The following is a 19,525-nucleotide window of genomic DNA, read 5'->3' as shown; positions in this document are numbered from 1 at the left end:
TAATAACTAACTGATCATAGGTTAGAAGATGCAGAAATAAAGGGCAGGAGTAAATGGTTAGTGGAGGGAAGTCAGCAGTTGAACCCCTCTGAGCTGAAAGCCGTGCTATTCAATGTACCAGACATTAATCTGCAAGTGGAGTTACTGGTGAAACTTGCTGTTAGGAAGTTCTTTAGGAATCTGACGTGAGTAGTTCCTCTGTCATGGTGTCTGTACCAGGAGTTGTGAAATCTAAATTACTGGATATCTTCAGAAGTCTTAACCATCTGTGAAGAGATGGTTAATTATGCCTTCATATATGTTGAGTACCTTGGTTTTTGTCCTGTATGCATTTCTGTGAGTGAGACACAATTGCTTTTGTTATTTCCTGCTTTTATTTCTGTTTTAAGAAACTGTTTCCAGCTGAAAACCACAGGAGGTTAAAGCTGCTTTTCTGTCTAGCCTAACCATGAATTTTCGTAGACTGTATTTAACTTTTTCCTGTAATTTATAACTTGATAAGACTGTTCTGTTGCCTTTGCAACCACTGTCCCTCTTCACTCTCTCCAATCTTATGCTCCCTAGTAATCATGAGTTAGTGTCAAAAGAAATTGGCCTTCTTTCCATAATCTAGTGGCAAGAGCTTTTTCTGTTCTTTCCCCTTCCCCTGCCTCCCTCTTGGATGAGAAAGGCATGTTCAGTTTAGCAAAAAGATACAGGCACAAGAAAGTCATGACTCTTCTTGACTTTCAGCAGTTCTAATAAAAAGTTTATCTTTTTTTGTTTTTCATACAACTTCTTAAACTTTGAGGGGAAAAAAACAATATACCTGTTTTACAAGCCTCTCTTTAATACTAGGCTACTAGTGGAACATTTATTTCTGAGGCATGTCTGGTAATGTGCTGTTCATCTTTTAACATACGCGATTTAAAATATATTTCTCTTAAATGTATTTTGGTGGGGGTTTTTTTCTTTGAGAGAGTTGTTTTTAAACTTTGCCTTGTGGGACAACTTTTTGAGGAGTGTGGCCTTATTCAGGACAGTGTTCTTTATAGATGGACTTTTAGAACAAAGCAAAATGGAATTAATGTGTGGAATTTGCTCCGTTTGGTAGTGAGAATATATAGCAACTTGTGTGTCTGTACTAGTCTGCTTAGAACCAGAGTAAATCAAAATATATAGGCGCATCCTTCTCAATTATTCTTGTTCCGTCCCAGTGTTCAACTTTAGCTACATCTCAGTTTAACGAAGCATGCAGTTTGTCTTCCCAATTACTAGTTTTTCTTAACTTGTCACTGCTGGGGTTTTTTAGGTGTTTTGCTGTAACTTCTGAAGCAAATACTTCTTGGTTGAAAATAATTCCTTCCTTCATAATCTATTCTTGCTTCCAAAAATTTTGCCTTACATGATTCAGATTTTTTCTCTTGCATTATGGGGTGGGAGGCAGTGTGTGTCAGCTTTTTTGGAAAATAGCCAAAATTTGTCCATCAATTCCATAGTTCCTTATTTATGCTCTGGCCACACTCATTGCTAAGCTGTATTTTGCAATTTCTGTTGCAGACTTTGGTAGTAAAGTTGTATTCTGTGTTGATATGATTTGTTATGCTCTCCCAAATTTCTGATTCTTGACAGACAAATGTCTCCTAGATAAGCTGTGCTCTTTCTTGTTAATTGGTTGAATCTAATGAAGTAGCCCAAATAGTCTGTACCTTCCAATCTAAAGTTTATGAGTTACGACCAGCTCGTTCTGCTTGATCATTCTTGAGTCTTTCCCGTGTTTGTCTATTAAATTTAGAAAGGACATAAAAATTCTAGCAGGTTAAATGTGTATCTCCTTTGGACATAAGTAAAGACTGGATTAAACTAAAATCCTTGAATTTGGAACCCTGGGAAACGAAGTGCTGTAATGTATTTGGGGAATGTGATATAAGATAGGCTTGGGCATTATTTCACCTAACAAAATAGCAGCTTTGCACGTAGGTTAAGTCCCTTCAGAGTAGTTGTGGCCTTGACTACTAACTTAGTTTCCTTGTAATTCTGTTTCTAGCAGTAATTCTTCATATGTGTAACTTGGTTATCTCTTCACCTCTTGGGACCACAGATTAACTTCAAGTAACTTGCTAAAACAGTAAATAATTCCTGCTTTCCATAGAGAAATTGTATGGCTTTGCTACACATCGGCTTTGCAAATGGCTTCTCCTGTGTCTCAGTCAAGGGAAACCCAATGTGTATCTTGGGAGGCTCACTGCCAACTTGGGCTCAAATCTCTGGCAGAGAAGGTGTCACAGATAAGTGGAATGTGGTAGCAGCCTGAGCTGTCACAGCCATTGGCTGGGTGAAAGTGTCTACAGCCTTATAAGGGCACGTTTTCTGCTCACTGTGTTAATGAACTGCAAATCTGTTAAGAATTTGACTTGTGACAGAAAAGAAATAGTAAGTCTTTCTGAGACAATCGACTCCATTTTATAGATGTGTAAATAATGAGAAATGTTTCTCATTTTAGTAGTTTTACATATTTCTCAATAGGAGTTCTCAGTTTCCCACTCAACTTTAAACAAACATGCTGAAAACCACCACCTCCTTACCTCCCCTCCAAAAATGTTATTTTTTTGAAAATAGAACATAGATGATTCCAGTGTGAAGCACTGGAACAGGTTGCCCAGAGAAGTAATGGAGGCCCCATCCCTGGAAACATTCAAGGTCAGGTTGGATGGGGCTCTGAGCAACCTGATCTAGTTAAAGATGTCCCTGCTCTTGCAGGGGGGTTAGACTAAATGACCTGTAAAGGTCCCTTCCAACCCAAAGCATTCTATGATCTGGAATTGGATGGTCGGTAGACAAAGCCCAAAAGATCATTAGCTAGATATTTTTATGCAGAACTAGTAATATTCCCATTAACTGACTTTAATGCAGTGGGCTAAATTGCTTCTTTTAACTTAATGAGATTCACCAAACCTAAAGAGATAAGTGTTCTTTTACTTGAGAAACAATTAGTTATGCTCTTGATTTGCTAACTTGAATATTCATCTTAGTAGAAGTTGAGACTTGTCCAACTGTTCTTGCTGAGTCCTGATAAACTTCTAAAGAGTGTGTTGGTTTTTCAGTTTGTTGTGCAAACTTATATTGGGAGGGATGATTGTGAAAGAATTGTGTGTAATTATACATCCCTTGAAGCTGAAAATGGGTGTATGCTGTGTTGTCTTGAATATACTTGATTCTTTATAATTTAAATTTTTTTTTTCCCCAGTGTACACGTCAGATCATCTCTGAAAAATTAGGTCGGGGCTCAAGAACAGTAGATCTGGAACTAGAAGCTCAAATAGATATATTGAGAGATAACAAAAAAAAATATGAAAATATCTTGAGACTGGCACAGACACTGTCCACACAACTCTTCCAGATGGTACATACCCAAAGGCAACTTGGAGATGCATTTGCTGACCTGAGTTTGAAATCATTGGAACTTCATGTAAGACTTTTATAGTGTTAAAAAATAAAATGGCAGAGATGAAGATAAGCCTAATTGACTTGTGCAGGGTATATAGTAGTTAGCAGCTATTTTTCTAAACATTGTAGTTAACAATATATTACATGCTCTCTGTGTTACAATCTTATGTAATTCACTTAAAACTATAGGAAATTATTGAAATTATTGTAGTTCTTTATTGTTTCTTAAATGTTTGCCTTTAGTTGATGGTTGGACTCAAGAACTGACAACTTTCCTTTGTATAGAAAATGCATTTTACTATTAATTTTGCTTCTAATGAAATATCAGCAAATTGTTCCAGAGTGTTACGTCACTTCAATTACAGGATGTCTTTGGGGAATATGCCTGGGAGTAAGTAGAATAGGGCACATTACTTCACTTGTGCACAGCAAATTATTTTTCCGTATCATATTTAAGCATTGAGATTTAATCTCAAAGTCCGTTTTTAATCAGAATTTTGCTACTAATAGGACTAATCTGTATTCTTAACGTTGTTTGGAGTTTCTGAGCAAGAGGGGCAATCTTTAGATATCTGCATTCGGATTGTTATGATTCTTTGATTTAGAAGTTTATGTAACACTGGCACTTTTTGTTGCCAATAATAAAACTGTCTGCTGTAAAGACAGAGAAGGTAGATGTTGCATACAAAACGTAGTAGCTGGCTTGCTTCTACATTGATTGTTCTGTACTTCCAAAGTTAAAGCAATCTGATACTGCTACTGATCCTTTGGAAAACCAGTATGAAGGGGCTTAATGATTCCCTAAAACATAGCTGCTGAAACAGCCCAAATTATCTTTGTGATTATTAAACTTAAGGCCTCTGTCTCTTTGTTTTTTCCCTTTTCATGGTTGTCTATTCCCATTGAGTTTTAAGGGAGGAGGTGGAGTTCATGCTTGCACAGAGGAACCTTAACTGATAGCTAGCTGAAGAAACTTGAGACTCCTGCACTGGAGTACAGGAATTTTTTAATATTACAGTCTGACAGATGAAAATCTGTGGAAGTAGAGCACTTCTAGCAGCTAAGAAATTAAATAATCTCCTAAAAGAAGAAGTTCTTAATAACCAGTTTACTCTTGACGCAAATGTGGACATGTGGTTTGTGGCAGAACTTAGTGATTGTTATGAAGTATGTGCTGAAGTTGGATGTTTCTTCTGAAACTTGGATTAAGTCTGGCATCATGCTCTTGTTCAATGAATATTTTGGGTTTTTCTCCGTGAATAGCTTGTAACTTCTAAAGGGAATACTGTTCTTCCAGGTTCTTTCGGCACCTTGTACTGGTCTTGGAATTTGTTTCAGTCATTCTTCTCTTGTGTAGATTATTGAATGGGGCTGTTGATGAAAATCAAATAAAGGTTTCTGCTGCTGTAATAAAAGTTATCTAACCTTTGCCTCTTGGAGACTTGCCTGATGTTTGTCTCTTTCCTCTTTGTGTTTCCCCTTTGTTTAATCTGTACTGTATTGCCATCTGTAGCCTGGCCTATTCTTCTTGGATGTTTGGATAGCATTGTTGCCTCTAAAACTTGTGCAAGTTAGAAGTAAAATTTCTGAACAGTTAGTCTTTAATGTTTAATGTGATAACAGTATATAAGTTTAAAAAAAAAAAACACCCAAAAAAACCTAAAACAAACCCCACACCACTTCTTAAGGTAATATTTTTTATTTCATACATGATAACAAAATGAGATCTCAATGTGGTATCTGCAGAGGTATTTATTAATGTGAATGTTCTGCTGTTTCTCTTTTGGATACAAAGATAATTCCTGGTTCCAAGCTCATGTGCCTCTAATTATATAGACAGATGAATTCCAATTTTAATTGACCTGTGCATAGAGTATGAACTGAGTGTAAACTCTTGATACAGAAAGGATTTCCTGTCTGTTTCATAAGAGGTATCCACAGAGGTCATGGACAAAACTCAAAAGTTTTTATATGAAACTGTACAAACCAGTAGAAGGACAGTTTTAGTGGCTAGCATGTTTCTTAGTACTGTAGGCCACCGCAGTCCCATCCTTCTTACCCCCCTCCATTGAACTGGCAGTGATGCTCATTTGGGTCTGTGATGATCTGGGTCAGAGGACCAGCTGGAAAACTAATTGCCGTCTTGCCTGCAGGAGGGAAAAGAGATGGGACTAAACACTGCTGAAAGGGGCAGTCCTACTGCTGTTGTCCCTGCCTGTATGCTCCTACTTCTTCCCTGTGCTAGCTCTTGTGTTGCTGTGTAGCTGGCAATGTTAGAGCAAAGCCAGCTGGAAAAGGCTATTTTTTTATTTCAGCAAGATCTGTCGTGATTTGGCTGACTGCTTTTGCCACCCAGGCAGCTTTGCAAAGCAAAGGCAACAGATCTTTAGTGGTGTTTAGAGGGCTTAGCTCATAAAAACTTGCGTTAAGTTCTCTTCCTTTTTTTCCTTCTCCTTCAGTTTGCTCACTTCCACTGCACCTCCTTTTCTAGAGGATTCTTCCCTTACTAGTGCCCATTGCCCTTACCCTCATGAAGTTGTTAATGTTACTGTGAAATACCATTTGGCTTTGGTGTTCATGTTCTAGACAGATGAAAGGGAACTGGGAGAATACAGCACTTCTGAGTCAGTTGTTGGCAGTATGCAAGCCTAAAAAGACCAAGTTCCAAATATGAACCTAGTGTGTTTTACAGCCATTACAACCAGAGATTGTACTCTTTTGTGAGAACTCCCATCTGCAGAATATGAAGATGCCATATGGATGACATAAATATAATAATTGGACTCGTTTGGCATCCATGCATTAGGAAAATCTTTGCAGCCTTGGTCAGGGCTTACGCTGCTGTTAACAAAAAGACATGAACAAACATATATCCAAATGTGACTGAAATGCCTTGGAAATAATTTCACCCTTGTCCCTTTAAAATTTATGGCTGATCTACATTACAATTTTTATTTGCTATCCATTATAATGCTCTGCTCTTCAATTATTTACAGCCTATTAAACTGTGATAGATGTTGGGGTTTTTTGCAGTGCTCTTTTCCAGAATGAAAGAATAAAACTTAATAGCTAATTAATGCTGTGTGCCCTTGTGAATTTAGTTATATGACTGTATTTAATGTAGTGGTGTCTCTGTTGGTATTAAAGCATTACCTAGACAACCACATGAGAGACGCTGGATTAAAACCCTGCTGAATGACAACGTAAAGATTACATTAGCACTTACTTTTAAGTAATGTTCAAGACTTCTGCGTGCAGAAAAATCACATTATAAAATAGGATTTAACATCATGCGTGGTAACAAAATTGTAAAACATGTTTTACTGACGTTAGAGAGATTTCATAAAAACTGTGAACTGAATATTGTATTGAAATCATATCTGTTTAATCGTAACCGTACCCAAACAGAAGTGACAGAACTTCCACATCTGTGTGTTTGTATTTTTTTATGTAGTTGCTGATGAATGTTATGATTTTAAATGATCTACAGTTCTGTTTTCTCTGCTTTTTGTTTATAGGAGGAGTTTGGCTACAATGCAGATACGCAGAAACTTCTAGCTAAAAATGGAGAAACTCTTCTTGGGGCTATTAACTTTTTTATTGCCAGTGTGAATACATTGGTGAATAAAACAATTGAGGATACATTATTGACTGTGAAACAGTATGAAAGTGCCAGGTAGCTATTTTATGTCTAGCTATTTTCATTACAAACTAATCTTCAGGAAACAGACTTTGCTTAGTCCTTGTGAGGGACTAACCTGTCAGATAAAAACCTTATAACACAACTCTCATATCATTAGGATTTACAGTTAACTGCCTCATTGCCTGTATCTTCAAATGTTTTGTAAATGTTCTTCTTTACTTGTTAGCTCTATATCTAAGAGTAATTTTAGCTATTTTTTTCTGCCTGCTAGATTAAGGTGGCTTTCTAAGCAATGTAGCAGTGCAAGAGTAATCCTTTTATTTAGCTGTGTTGTAATAGGTGAAATAATTTCTTTGACTGAAAAACATTTAATCTTGTGCTTCTGTTGATGCACAATATGTGCAAGTCACACTTCAATTTTTATGCAGATGTTGCAGGCTAGGTCAGAAAGGGGAAAATGAAATTTCTTAATGAGTGAATAATATCTAGCAGTAGATAATGAGTTTCCTGCCCTGGAGAAGGTTACTTTCAGATATGGCATAGTAGTCTAAAGCCAGGTTCCCTTCTCCTGCCAGGGTTTGGACTTGTGGTCCTTTCTGATGCTTGGTTCCGTTTTGACTTTCTTTCACTTACTAGGATAAAGTATGTTTCTTTAATTTGCCAAAGGATGTAGTTTATGCCTATTATTTTTTGTGATTTTTACCTTTTTTTTAGGTTAAAAAATTGCAAACTGCTTGAGTTTTGAAGTTCTCCCCCCCCCCCTTTTTTTCATTGTTCTGTTCTAATGCTTTATTTATAAGCAAAATAGTAAGTTATTGTTTAGATATTTAGGTAAACTTTCAAAATGCATGAAAGGCAGAATTAATCTGAATTTAAAGTATTGCTTTAATTTTTATATTATTTTTTTAAAAATCGGTTCACATGTTTTCCAGGTATCCCCTTGAAAATTTATACAAAATACATCTGCTAACATTGTTCTTGCCAGTCATTTTCAATATATGGCTCTTCTCTCCTGAAATACCTTTATTACTTTCCTTTTCTGTTCATTAAAGATATCAAGTATTTTGCCATTTCAATAAGGCCAATAAATTACAAAGGTTCTTTGCTTACATAGCCAGTCTATCATTTTGCAATGTGAAAATAGGTCACATTTATTCCTGTACTACTTCTTCCCAGTCCCTAGTTGCACTTCAGCATTCATCTGTTCCCCTCTTCTATGAACTCTGTATTGGTTTGTTTCCTTTTTGGAATGAAGTCATAAATTATTTAAATAAAGCCTGAATCATAGTGGCAACGAGAATCGGAAAGAGCCCTGTGAATATGATAACTCCTTTTACCTATGAAAATGTTGCATTTATTTTGGAGCAGTTATACCAACTGAAAAGTTGTTTTTTATAACCAGTTTTTAATCCTGTTTTGTTTCCAGTTTTAGAAATGTCTGTTTGTGAGAAAGCATGTTTGAAAAGCCAGAAACAGGTTGGTTTGTTCCATTAAAATTGGTATCTATCACATGCTGATATGCTAGGTTCCATTATTTGAAAGCTACAAAGTAGTATGGAAGGAAGAGTGAGGCTTTGGGCAGGACTGCCCATGACCCTGGAGTGATTTCTGGCTATTGTCTGTTGCTTTACCTGGTCAAAGTGCTAGATGGCTGTCAACAAAGGAGCATGTTGCATAAGAGGAAGAAGAAAAAAGTTAGAGGTTTTTACTACATTTGTCTCATCCACTTGCAATAATGTTTCAAAATATAAAAATAGTTTATCTGGCAAGGATCCAGTGTTTGGTAGACTGGTATGTAACACTGGAAAGCAGAAGATTAATTTAGTGATACAATCTTTAAATTACTAACATTCCACAGGTGCTTTTCCCACTTATAAATGCTATACGTTGATGAATAGAAAGCTTAACTTAAATAAACTTTCTTGAAAAAAAAAATTACTTAATTTTTTGAAGACAAAACTGAATATTCAAACTTACTTCTGTATTAAATACTTTTAAGACATTTTGATTTTTTCCATTAAAATGAGAAAGAAGGTATGACTGGTCCATCTCTATTCATGTAATAAAATGGTGCACCCTAATATGGAAGGATATCAAGGAGGTTTATAACTGTTTTAATAAATAGTGGTATATGAAGACTAGTTCATTCAATTAAAACATTGGCAGGTATCTACAGGCAAGATCTTATACCATTACATCAATTCTGGTTTTGCTAGCAGTATCCAGGATAGATAATTTGGAGAGAACATGAGTAAATGAGAAAATACTTTTCATCTGTCTTATCTAGAAGTGGGATATATACCTTTGGTGCAGAGTTAGCTTAAATGCTTACCTGGCTGTTAGTCTTAACGTTCTGTCTTTCTTCCCTTATCTCCTTCAGTGGTGGTATTGATCCAGAGAGTCTGACTTCCCTAGGAAAATAAGATAGGTGCTCAGTAGAGTATAAATAATGCATCATCTTTTTGCAGCCTGTTTATCCATAGGGCAGACAAGTTCTCGCAAAACTATTTGTGGAAGAACTATAAAGCTGTTCCAATTAATGCATACAGAGAAGCTGAGAGCATGCTGAAAAAGCATTGGGACAGAGTTTGGTAGAAGTGAGCTGTTGCTCAAACATCTAGTTAAAGGGGATGTCCTGCACTAGGTGCTTCTCTTGCTCTCTACACAAACTCTTCACTGAACTGATTCGACAGCAGAAGAATAGCCTGAAAAAAACAGATACTAGCTTTATCTGGGTTAATCAGCTGAGATGGCCCAGGAAAGGCTCTGACCACTGAAGCCAGCACAAAACAGAGAGTTGGGAGCATGTGGCTGAGACAGGAACAGAAGTAGGAGGGTATTGGGACAGCTTTATGCAATGTACTTCAGGGTGTTTTTGCTTGATGAATAGGAGGAGGGGGAAAAAAAACTTGCCCAGGTTTTTTATTTTTCCCATACTTGACTGTTTTGTTCATCTTCTATTGTACTTGGCCCTACATGTGAGGTCTGTTTTGAGACACTTTGCCTTTAGATTTTTTTTCCCCTCCTCCTCTTTCTTCTCAGGATTGAATATGATGCCTATCGAACAGACCTAGAAGAGCTGAATCTTGGTCCTCGTGATGCAAACACTTTGCCAAAGATTGAACAATCACAACAAGTGTTTCAAGTGCATAAAGAGAAATATGACAAAATGCGTAATGATGTATCTATCAAATTGAAATTTTTGGAAGAAAATAAGGTAAGCTACAACTTCTGATATTATGTTTAGGAGTTTTGTCCTGTAAGTTTCTGCTTTGCTAGAAATACTTTTGCTGTTAGATCTTAAAATGTATCTTAATTTAAAAGTAGAGCGAGCAAAGAAAATAAGCTGAATTTTCTGAGTTTTTGCTGTATCACCAGAGGACACAGTTTTAGAGTAGACAACCTTAAAAGTCCCTAATCAAGCTGCTCCAGCTGCAAATGGCAAACATTAGGGTAGTAAGTTTCTTGTTGATATGGGAGGTTTCAAGTTTGGAAAAGCATTACTTTCCCAGTTTACTGCATTTAATGGTTAAATGAGTCATACAACTACTGATTTAAGATTCAAAGTAATACTTATGTTTGACAACACTGTCATGGAGGATATGCACAAAGAAAGTGAGAGAACTGTGAAGAGGCTTCTTGAAAATTAAGCTTTCTTTAATAACTTGAACTGAGAAATACAACTTAATTCTAAACAGGGCTCTCGAACTGTTGGTTTGAAGGTTTTTTCCCCCATAATGTGTTTATTCCAACCATACTATTTTATCTATACCCTCTTAATGATGGGATTCTTACCTGTCTTATTCTGTCTACCAGGCAAAAATAGAATTGCCATACAGAACACACTTTTAAACTGTGCTTTCTTTGATAAACAAGTCTTTCTAAATTGTTTCTAATTAGGTGTAAAAATTATGGTCTTTCAAGATCTGATTTTTGTTCATACTCATAGTAAATGAAATGGTTATATCATCTGTGACTATATTTCCTGTGTCTTCAGAGGGAGGAAAATATGATCAAAACTTACATAAAAGATAGTAGTTTGTCAGTTTGTCCATGTCTACCAGTGGATTAACATTTTCAGTATGGGTTAATTCATATATTTTAAAGATCTGAACGGAGGTAACAACTGCCTGTCAAGAGAATACAGGAGTGGCCCCAAATGACAACAGTAGCAAACCATGCTTCTTCCATGGTAGGAGGAAACTTTAAGGGAAAATCATGGGGACAAGCTAAACCAATTAAAACTGATTATTATTCTGAATTCTTGAATATATTATCATATATGCAGTTGCATCAGCTACTCAGAATAAAGGTGGAAGACAGGAAAAAAAACCATGAACTGTCAACACATGAGAAGAAAAAAAAGTGGAGAAAATCAACATACATTTTGGTTTCCAAAACCATATATGCTAAAAATGTAGCTCCTGAGCACTGTTACTTTATATAGGCATTTGCATTAGGACCAGGGGTCTGGAATCACATAGCCATTTAGCACGTTAAGAGTTGATGAACCAGATCATCAGATGATTAAAAACTGGTATTGCCCTGACTTTCATTTGTTGTTTTTGCTGAACTTGTAGCCCATTAACTTTCCAATGGAAAAAATCCATATTGAAATTAATTTTCTTGAACAAGCTGAAGTCTAATCTAAATGCTGATACTTCTGCTTAAATTAGAAAATACTCATAAAAACTGAATTTTAAAACTATGCAACGTTGAAAATGGGTATACTGAAGGTGTGTCTTTTTTTCCCCTTTGTTTTCATCTTCAAGTAAGTTGTTTGCTACTAATATAATGTACTTCTCTTGAAATTGTTTGATCCTTCCAGCTCATATTTGTACAGGAATTCTGACGTTTAACTTCAAATTGGTTGAAAATAGCACTTGCCCTGCTTCCTCTTGGTTTGCATTAACTATATAGCAGACTGATCAATTTGTGCTTATACAGATAGGAAAGCTTCAGAGTAAAAGCATTTTATTTCCATCTTGTACAAAAAAGTTTCCATATTTTTTAAAAAAACTAAATTAGATAATTTAGGGAACACTGATGAAGTTGTCTTCCTAGTGACAGTCTTGAATTAGATCAAGCATCCTGTTAGCAGTCACAGCCTACAAATTTTGTTTTGGAAAGAGATTGTTTTTTCCTTCCTGCCTTTTCTTTTAGATTAATACAGAGGGGACTTTCACATACTTAAGCCTTTTTATCAATGGTTGACACTTCTCAGTTTTGACACTACAGATGTCAAAATATTTACTGAAGGGTGTTTGTAATTTTGTTCCCAAATAAGCCATAGAAAGCACTTCCTTTACAGTCAAATACTGGCTTAAATATGATTATCTACTGACAGCTTTACTCAGGTAAGCTTTACTTTGGTGTTTTCTATTTATTGTATAGGATTCTCTGTAGTAAACAATATGTAATCTTAATCCTAATCCTAAATTTTCATTTCAGGAGCACTTTTTTTTCCAGCTTGCATATGTCTCTGATAGTTTTTGTTCTGCTGCTGCCCAGAATGCTTCCTAGGGTGTAGTGGGAGGCAGTGGTTATCTGAGAGATGATGTTTTTACCAATCTGACATCTTTATTCCTTTTTCTGGTGTCAACCGCTTTTTTTATTAATGTCAGTGGAGGGCAGCTCCTGTTAGACCTCATACTTGTCCTGCAGCTAGTATTAAGAAATTGGAATGCACAACTGATTTGCCAGACAACTATATAACCATTATAAACATTACTTTTAATTTTTAGCTGCATATAAAGTGTATGTGACTGCCCTGAAGTCAATTACTTTTCATATTTTAAAGGATTACTAACTCAGTAAGTATAGGATCAGTCAGTATAGGAACTAGATTTTAACTTCAGTTAGATTTAATAATCTCAGATGTTCTACATTTTCCAAAGGTACGTGATAACTGCTATGATCCATCCTAATTTAAACATCTATAAGTACAGCATGTGCCTAACATGAAGGAGAAGAAAGAAAGGAGAGCACAATGGGTACAGCTGTATGAGTGTGTCTAACTCAGCTGCTTCAGCTGTGGTAGTAGTGCCCTGTTTAGGAGATGGCTTAAACTGGAGACCATATATGATGTTGAACTCCCAAGTGGAAGGGTGATTTTGATATTGTTAAGCTGTTACAGTAGTCCCGGGGAGGGAATTTTACTGGTTATACTGATACTATATCCTTGGTAACAGGAACTTGCCGTTTTGTGTCTCTATCCCCAGGACTGTGTTGGTGCCCGTTTAATAGAATGGGAGATCAAAATAAAGGGAGATCAGACGGACAAAATACTGGTTTTACTCAGTCTCTCACAAAGGGCCTTTTTGTAGCCTGTTTTAGAAAGCCTGTGTTGTTGCAGGCATATTGCATACAAGACAAATGAGGGTTAGTATTTGAGCAGCTATATCAAGGCATGGCCTCTGCCAGACTCATCTTACAGTACACTAGAACATGCAAATCTCTAATCATCAACTTTATTAATACATATTGTCATGGTGCTGAATCCAGATGTGAATTAATATTTGTTCTGAGTCTAATTAGAGAAGCCTTTTTAGGTAAGAAAATGGTATGGTAACCATATAATTTTTCTGTTGTAGATTGTAAACCTTTTGGCTTCAAGTCTTGTATATATTGATACAGGAAGTAGTACAGTGTAGTCTCAAGCTTAGTTGTTGTTATCACTTCTGTGTTGCAAACAGAATTGTGTAATGAAACCTTACCATAGCAAAGCAATTAAGCAATTTAGGGTTTAATTTTAGATTAGGTAAATCAGTTCATGATTATCTCCCAATAAATATTTTTTTACAGTCTGACCAATGTTAAACATTTAAAAAAAAAAAAAATTGTATATTTTTGCCTGACAAATTAATGTCAAAACAGAATCCTAGATATTCCTTTGTAAATGTACCTCCACTAGATGCACTCAGTTATGTTCCCACTCAAAAGTTTTGTCCCATATTTGGTTAAGCCTGACATATGAGGAGAGCAGGGCAAAATGGGAGGTCACTGCAAAGGAACTATAAAGCCATTTTAACTGGCTAGTGGGCTCTGGTTGGTCTGTGTTGCTGCAAATGTCACCAAACAGTGATAATCTAGCTGGCCCTATGTTTAGGGGAAAAAAGGCATCATGTGGTTGCAGTCTCTTTGTGCCTCTTGTGTGTTCGTATGTTAATATTTCAATTAAAAGCCCCCAAAGGTTCAGAGAACTGAATTACAGTAAAGCTGGGATTGCAAGTTTCTGTCTGTAAAACCAAGATATAGAAGACTTCTATTCACTTTCATTATAGCGTTAGATCTTGAAGTTAGAACTGATTTTTTTTATGTTGCTGCAGAGTTTTATTGGTGCTATCCCTAGCTGGCAGAGTTCTGTAGAAGTTTGTGGCGTTGGGTAATGAGTATAAGAATAGCTGCAATCAAAATCTGTAGCTTACAAATAGTTAATTTTTTTTTTCAGTAAGGATGGTGGCCTGTTCTTAGTTTAAAGATTTCTGCCACTGAAAAACTTTTGAAAAGTCATTGTTTTTTTGAGAAAGGGAAAACTGTTGTTCATGTATGCACTTGAGAAAGGTCAAATCTTCCTGTAAAGAAAGAAATTGAATGCAATTCTGAGAGTTGTACTTCAGGAGTTTGATGTTTAAATGCTTGCTTCTACAACTGAAAGCAATATGCAATCTAATGGAAACCCAGATGACATAACTGTTTAGACCAAGTAACTTCAAATAAAGATAGCTAGGGGAAAGGATTATCAGAGTTGTGAGGAGGTACAAACTGACAGAAAGATTACAATGGGGGTAGACTTTTTGGTCATTGAGATGGTTGAAACAGTCTGAATGAGGAGGATGTAAAGAAATCTATACTTAATTAGCCACGGAAAATATGGTGTTCAGAGGGAGGTGGGGGGAAGAGGACAATACTTAAAAAGAAATGAGATGTTAAGAGCATCCAGAGGAAATGTGAAAACTCAAATCCAACCCACAGTATCTTCTGTATATGGAACTTAAGTCGTCTTAGGGCATGCCCAGTTTTTATGCTTATTCACAAAGTTCAGTTTTGTTTTGAGACTTAAGTTTGCCAAGTCTATTATGGAGTGCTTACTTTGCTCGTAATTAGGAACAAATAGGTGTATGTAGTTAATTAACAAGGAACAATGATTTTAAATGATGTTCAATTGTAAAACATGATGGCTTTTTGACAGGCATGCTAGTCATACACTGTAACCTGTATTTTAGCAGTATACCATTAACATTCTTTTATTGAAAGGCAAATCTTCAAATGCTCTTTCACTGGAATAGGTGCTACAGCTCAGTGCTCACGAGTTGGCCTTTCACACTGTAGCCTGACAGTCACTTCAAGGCTTTGCTGCAAAAAAAGAAGTGGTCCCTTCATCCTCTATCCCCCTTCCCCCACATTGCCTTCTGTTGTGCTTGCAAAAGTGTTTTTGCAGCTGTGCGGAGAATCAGATTGGGGAACTGATCCAGGTTAAAGCAAATATGTTGTTGTCTGGTTAGTTTTAATCTAGATCTGTTCCCTGATCCAACTGACTGCATAACTGCATGAATGTTTTGCCAACAGAGGGCTAAGGTGAAACACAGTAGGAATCAATGGCTGGATACAGGAGTGGGCAAGGCTGAGATTCTTTCATGGGAAAACTGGCTAGGTTTGAACTTGGCTTTAAGTGAATATTTGTTGTCCAGTTCTTACCTGTGATTGCAGGTGTTTTTGCAGTGGACATCAGGTGATTTGAAATGTTACAGCTTTTTTTCTCTTAGCTGGCTGCTGCTTCATAGTAGAGCTTCTTTGTACAGTGTCAGACAGTTTAAGTGGTCTTTTTCTAGAAATTTAATCTTAAAGTTGCCTGAATGAAGCTATGTGTAAGAAGATCCCACCATCACTTTTGGGATTCACTTAGCAATCGGCTTCTGAAGGAGGAGAGTAGAAATTGTAACATCTTGAACCTCTGCAACCAGTTTGATAACAATCACAATTTATACCACAATGAGGTAGCTCTGGCTTGGGGATAGAACCTCATACAGTGGGGTAGCTCTGGTAGTTCCAAAAACCCCACCAAAACAAAACACTTTTTCAGTCCAAATCATCTGCCTCTACACTGTCAATTCCTGCCTCTCTGTGCGTGTGCACATATACTTGAGTCTAGGTCTGACTGAATTTATGAAATTATCAGAAGGTTTCAGGGCACTTCAGAAAAGCTTTGTGTTAAAAAGCTACCCTAACAAAGTACCAAATTTGGCCTCAAATTCATGAACTTGGGCTGGGAGGGTGGATTAATTATCCTTGTTTTATTTGAGTTCCTATAAACAGTAGGAATAAAACTCTTGTAGCATTTTATTAATGTGCTAGAACTAGCTTGGACTGTCTGAAACCTTGCTTGTCAATGATGAACAAATCTGCTCAAGAAAAACTGTACTTGCTAAATTTTTTGCTCTCAACTTTCAAAAGCAAACTCTTGATATTGTTGTGACATTTTCCACTTGTATGACTTAATATTTTTGGGATGAAAATACAGATTTTTATAGATACAAAAAATATGCCTATATAATTCTATTCCCACACAAACTGAAAGAGGCCATCTTTCATGACTCTGAAAAGCTGAACTGTAAGTTTGTTGAACAAGTGTAGTTAGCTATATTCTACATTGCCTAAATATTAAAATGTCTGTACCTCATGAATTTGAAGTCTTCTATTGTAAATGAAAAAAACATTGTCCCAAGATACAATGTGTACTGCAGACTCCTTTCTAACCATGCCGCCTCTCTCATGTTTCTTTTTGGAGAGCTTTTTGATGGAAGAACCTACCATTTTACACTGTTGATGAGGCAAAAAGCCATTATTTCATATGTATTAAGTTTAAATTAGCCTGAATTTTTAGGGGAGAAAACACAGGAATACCAGTTTTCAAACTGTCAGAGCAATTTAGACCAAAATTTGGGTCACCAAAGAGAAGTTATCACTTAAGTAGGATACTAAAGTCTGTACAGTTGTCAGTTTGTGGGCAAAACTTAATTCATGAAATGAGACTATTCAGTAAAAAAAAAAAATTGTTTTATACCATAAAAGAAATTTCAACTTTTAGTGCTGAAACTTTTATATACACCAGTATGCGTGCGTGCACACGCACACATGTTCAGCCCCTTTTTTCTCGAAGTATTTTATTTTAAAAGTATATTATTACATTTCTGTGTAATAGTGTGAATGTTACACTCTTTGTAATAGCATGTCTAATACATGTTGTGTTTTTTTAATTTGAGATCCTTTCTTAAATTAAGGCAATAAAGTATCTCTGTATTGAGTTGCATGCATTTCAGAAAAGCATGTTAGCCAGATAACCTGTTGAAACAGGCATGGCCAACTGGTAGGCATAGGCCAAACCTGGCCCAAGGACAGTTTTGCTTGCTATATGACAGGAGTAGACTTTCCCTTGTGGATTGTGCTGACAAATGGGGTAGCGATCCAAAATTTGAGCAGAGAAAGCTAAATCTGCTGCTTACTGCGTCCTCCCTTTGAGCTCTGTCAGCCACTCTGTTCCTCTGTTCTCTTCTGTGTTGGCTAAATGCTATTGGGCTTAAGGTCTTCTAGGCTGAAAACAGGCACAGGGCCACCACCTTAGGGATTCGGGCTCTGACACAAGAGTAAGGTTGTGCTGGGCTGAGAGTACACTCAAGAACAAAAAGGACAAGTTTTGGCTGCAGGAGAAACTGGACAGATGCCTTTTCCAGCATACTACTGTTCATCATTCACAACTTCAGGTTTACTGGTGTGCTAGGATGAAAATGTAACATTTGTTTAACCTTGATTTCATCAGTGCTATAGCTTGTCATCATAGACTAGACTCGAAGAGAAAAACGGTGATGCCTTCCAGCTGCTCTTGTGCTCTTCTCCCCAAGTTTTGATTACTGCTACGACCTGTGTGTTTCATTACTACTTTGCACAAATGTTATAGTCAAGATACTGACCAAGTGCTGTCAATAATCCTGTGTTACAGGAGATGAGCAAGAAATATTGCTGGGAAAAGAACATCAGTTTCATTTGACTTAGGTATAGGTGAGCTGGAAAACAGCAACTCCCTGCAAGGGGGGCAAATAAATGAACTGTATACTTAGATAATGCATTTGTCATGTACTGTTTCAGGGAATTCTGTTTGGCCTTTAGGTAGGTATATTAAACAGATCTTTGGCATCTTATTTCAAGGAATCGAGTACTTGTAATCAAGTGTTTGATATTTGATAACATTATGCTGTTTAGTGAATTGCTTTTGATCCATGCATACTGACTTGGTATTGACTGTTAACCACACTTTATGAAAACTCTAAATCACTTCAATGTTAAAGAATTTTGTATTTGCATTTTGTATTTGTATTTTTAAACTTTTATTAAATAAACCTGTATGAAGTCTGAGCATCTCAAACACACCTATTTTTTTTAACTGACCTGTGATGATATTAACATCTGCCTCCTCCTCTTAACCTATCTCTGTCCTTGCCTGCAGGTGAAGGTATTGCACAATCAGCTTGTTCTGTTCCACAATGCCATTGCGGCATACTTTGCTGGGAATCAAAAGCAGCTTGAACAGACACTTAAACAGTTCCACATCAAATTGAAAACTCCTGGAGCAGATGCCCCATCTTGGCTTGAAGAACAGTAATCGGATCAGAGAAGAGGACCCAATGTTAACTTAAAATCTTTAAATCTGATAATAATTAAGGGTTGGGGTTGAAGGACTGTTGTAGTGATTCTTGCACAGACAGCTTTAATTTTTTTCCCCTTTTATAATACTGTAAAACTGAATTTGATGGGAAAGTGGGTGACTTTAACCAAACATAATTTCTGTCATTTCAAATATAGAGCACTCGTTTTGTATGTGAAGGTTGGTGGTTATTTCTGTAACTGGGATGAGGGAGGGAGGGAGGGGAAAGAAAACTATTATAGATTTGCACTGACAAATGATGTTTGTGATTTCTGGTCATTTTGGTGGCTAGTCAAAATATTTCCAAATGGAGGTTTACATGATTTGTACCAACATCTGGTATTTTATAGATGAATATAGAAAACATCTTTAGTAATTTTCATATGACTTTTAAAAAGAAGAGAGTTAAAAGAATATTTTGCAGATTAATAATTTAAGTCCTATGTGGGATATCTGCATATAAGGCAACAGTAGCAGGTGGTTCATTGACTAGTGGAATTGTAGCAAATGCCTTTTTTAAAGATGTACCTTTCCATCATAGGTTCAAAAAAACCCCAGAAAAACACTAAAGCGAGAATCACTGTCAGTCTGAGGCTTCTAAGCACACATTTTTGCTTTGCACCAAGTGGTTTGCTGAGTGAGGCCAACCATGCAATGTACTAATTTCATTTAAAATTTTACTTTCTCTATGAAACAAATACCGTACTAGCCTTAAATCACAGGTATGTGCCTTTTTATAAGATAATATGTTCCACCAA

The 19,525-nt window shown here is 36.4% G+C and overlaps 1 protein-coding gene across 9 annotated transcripts in view; it reads left to right on the top strand.

The window, feature by feature from the left end:
• The window catches only part of ARFIP1 (ARF interacting protein 1), a 45,213-nt gene extending 25,891 nt beyond the window's left edge, over nt 1–19,322 (top strand). For all 9 annotated transcript variants that reach the window (XM_075500456.1, XM_075500454.1, XM_075500453.1 and 6 more), the window contains 4 exons: nt 3,227–3,448; nt 6,945–7,102; nt 10,112–10,286; nt 18,570–19,322. In XM_075500456.1, coding sequence (XP_075356571.1) covers nt 3,227–3,448; nt 6,945–7,102; nt 10,112–10,286; nt 18,570–18,725 — 711 coding nt within the window. In that variant the 3' untranslated portion in view covers nt 18,726–19,322. The remainder of the gene's footprint in view (nt 1–3,226; nt 3,449–6,944; nt 7,103–10,111; nt 10,287–18,569) is intronic.
• Nucleotides 19,323–19,525: the final 203 nt, after the last annotated feature.

Source organism: Mycteria americana, chromosome 4, assembly GCF_035582795.1.
Source record: "Mycteria americana isolate JAX WOST 10 ecotype Jacksonville Zoo and Gardens chromosome 4, USCA_MyAme_1.0, whole genome shotgun sequence".
NCBI lineage: Eukaryota > Metazoa > Chordata > Aves > Ciconiiformes > Ciconiidae > Mycteria > Mycteria americana.
Note: the sequence above shows the minus strand (reverse complement) of the source record. Positions and strands in the feature narration are given on the sequence as shown.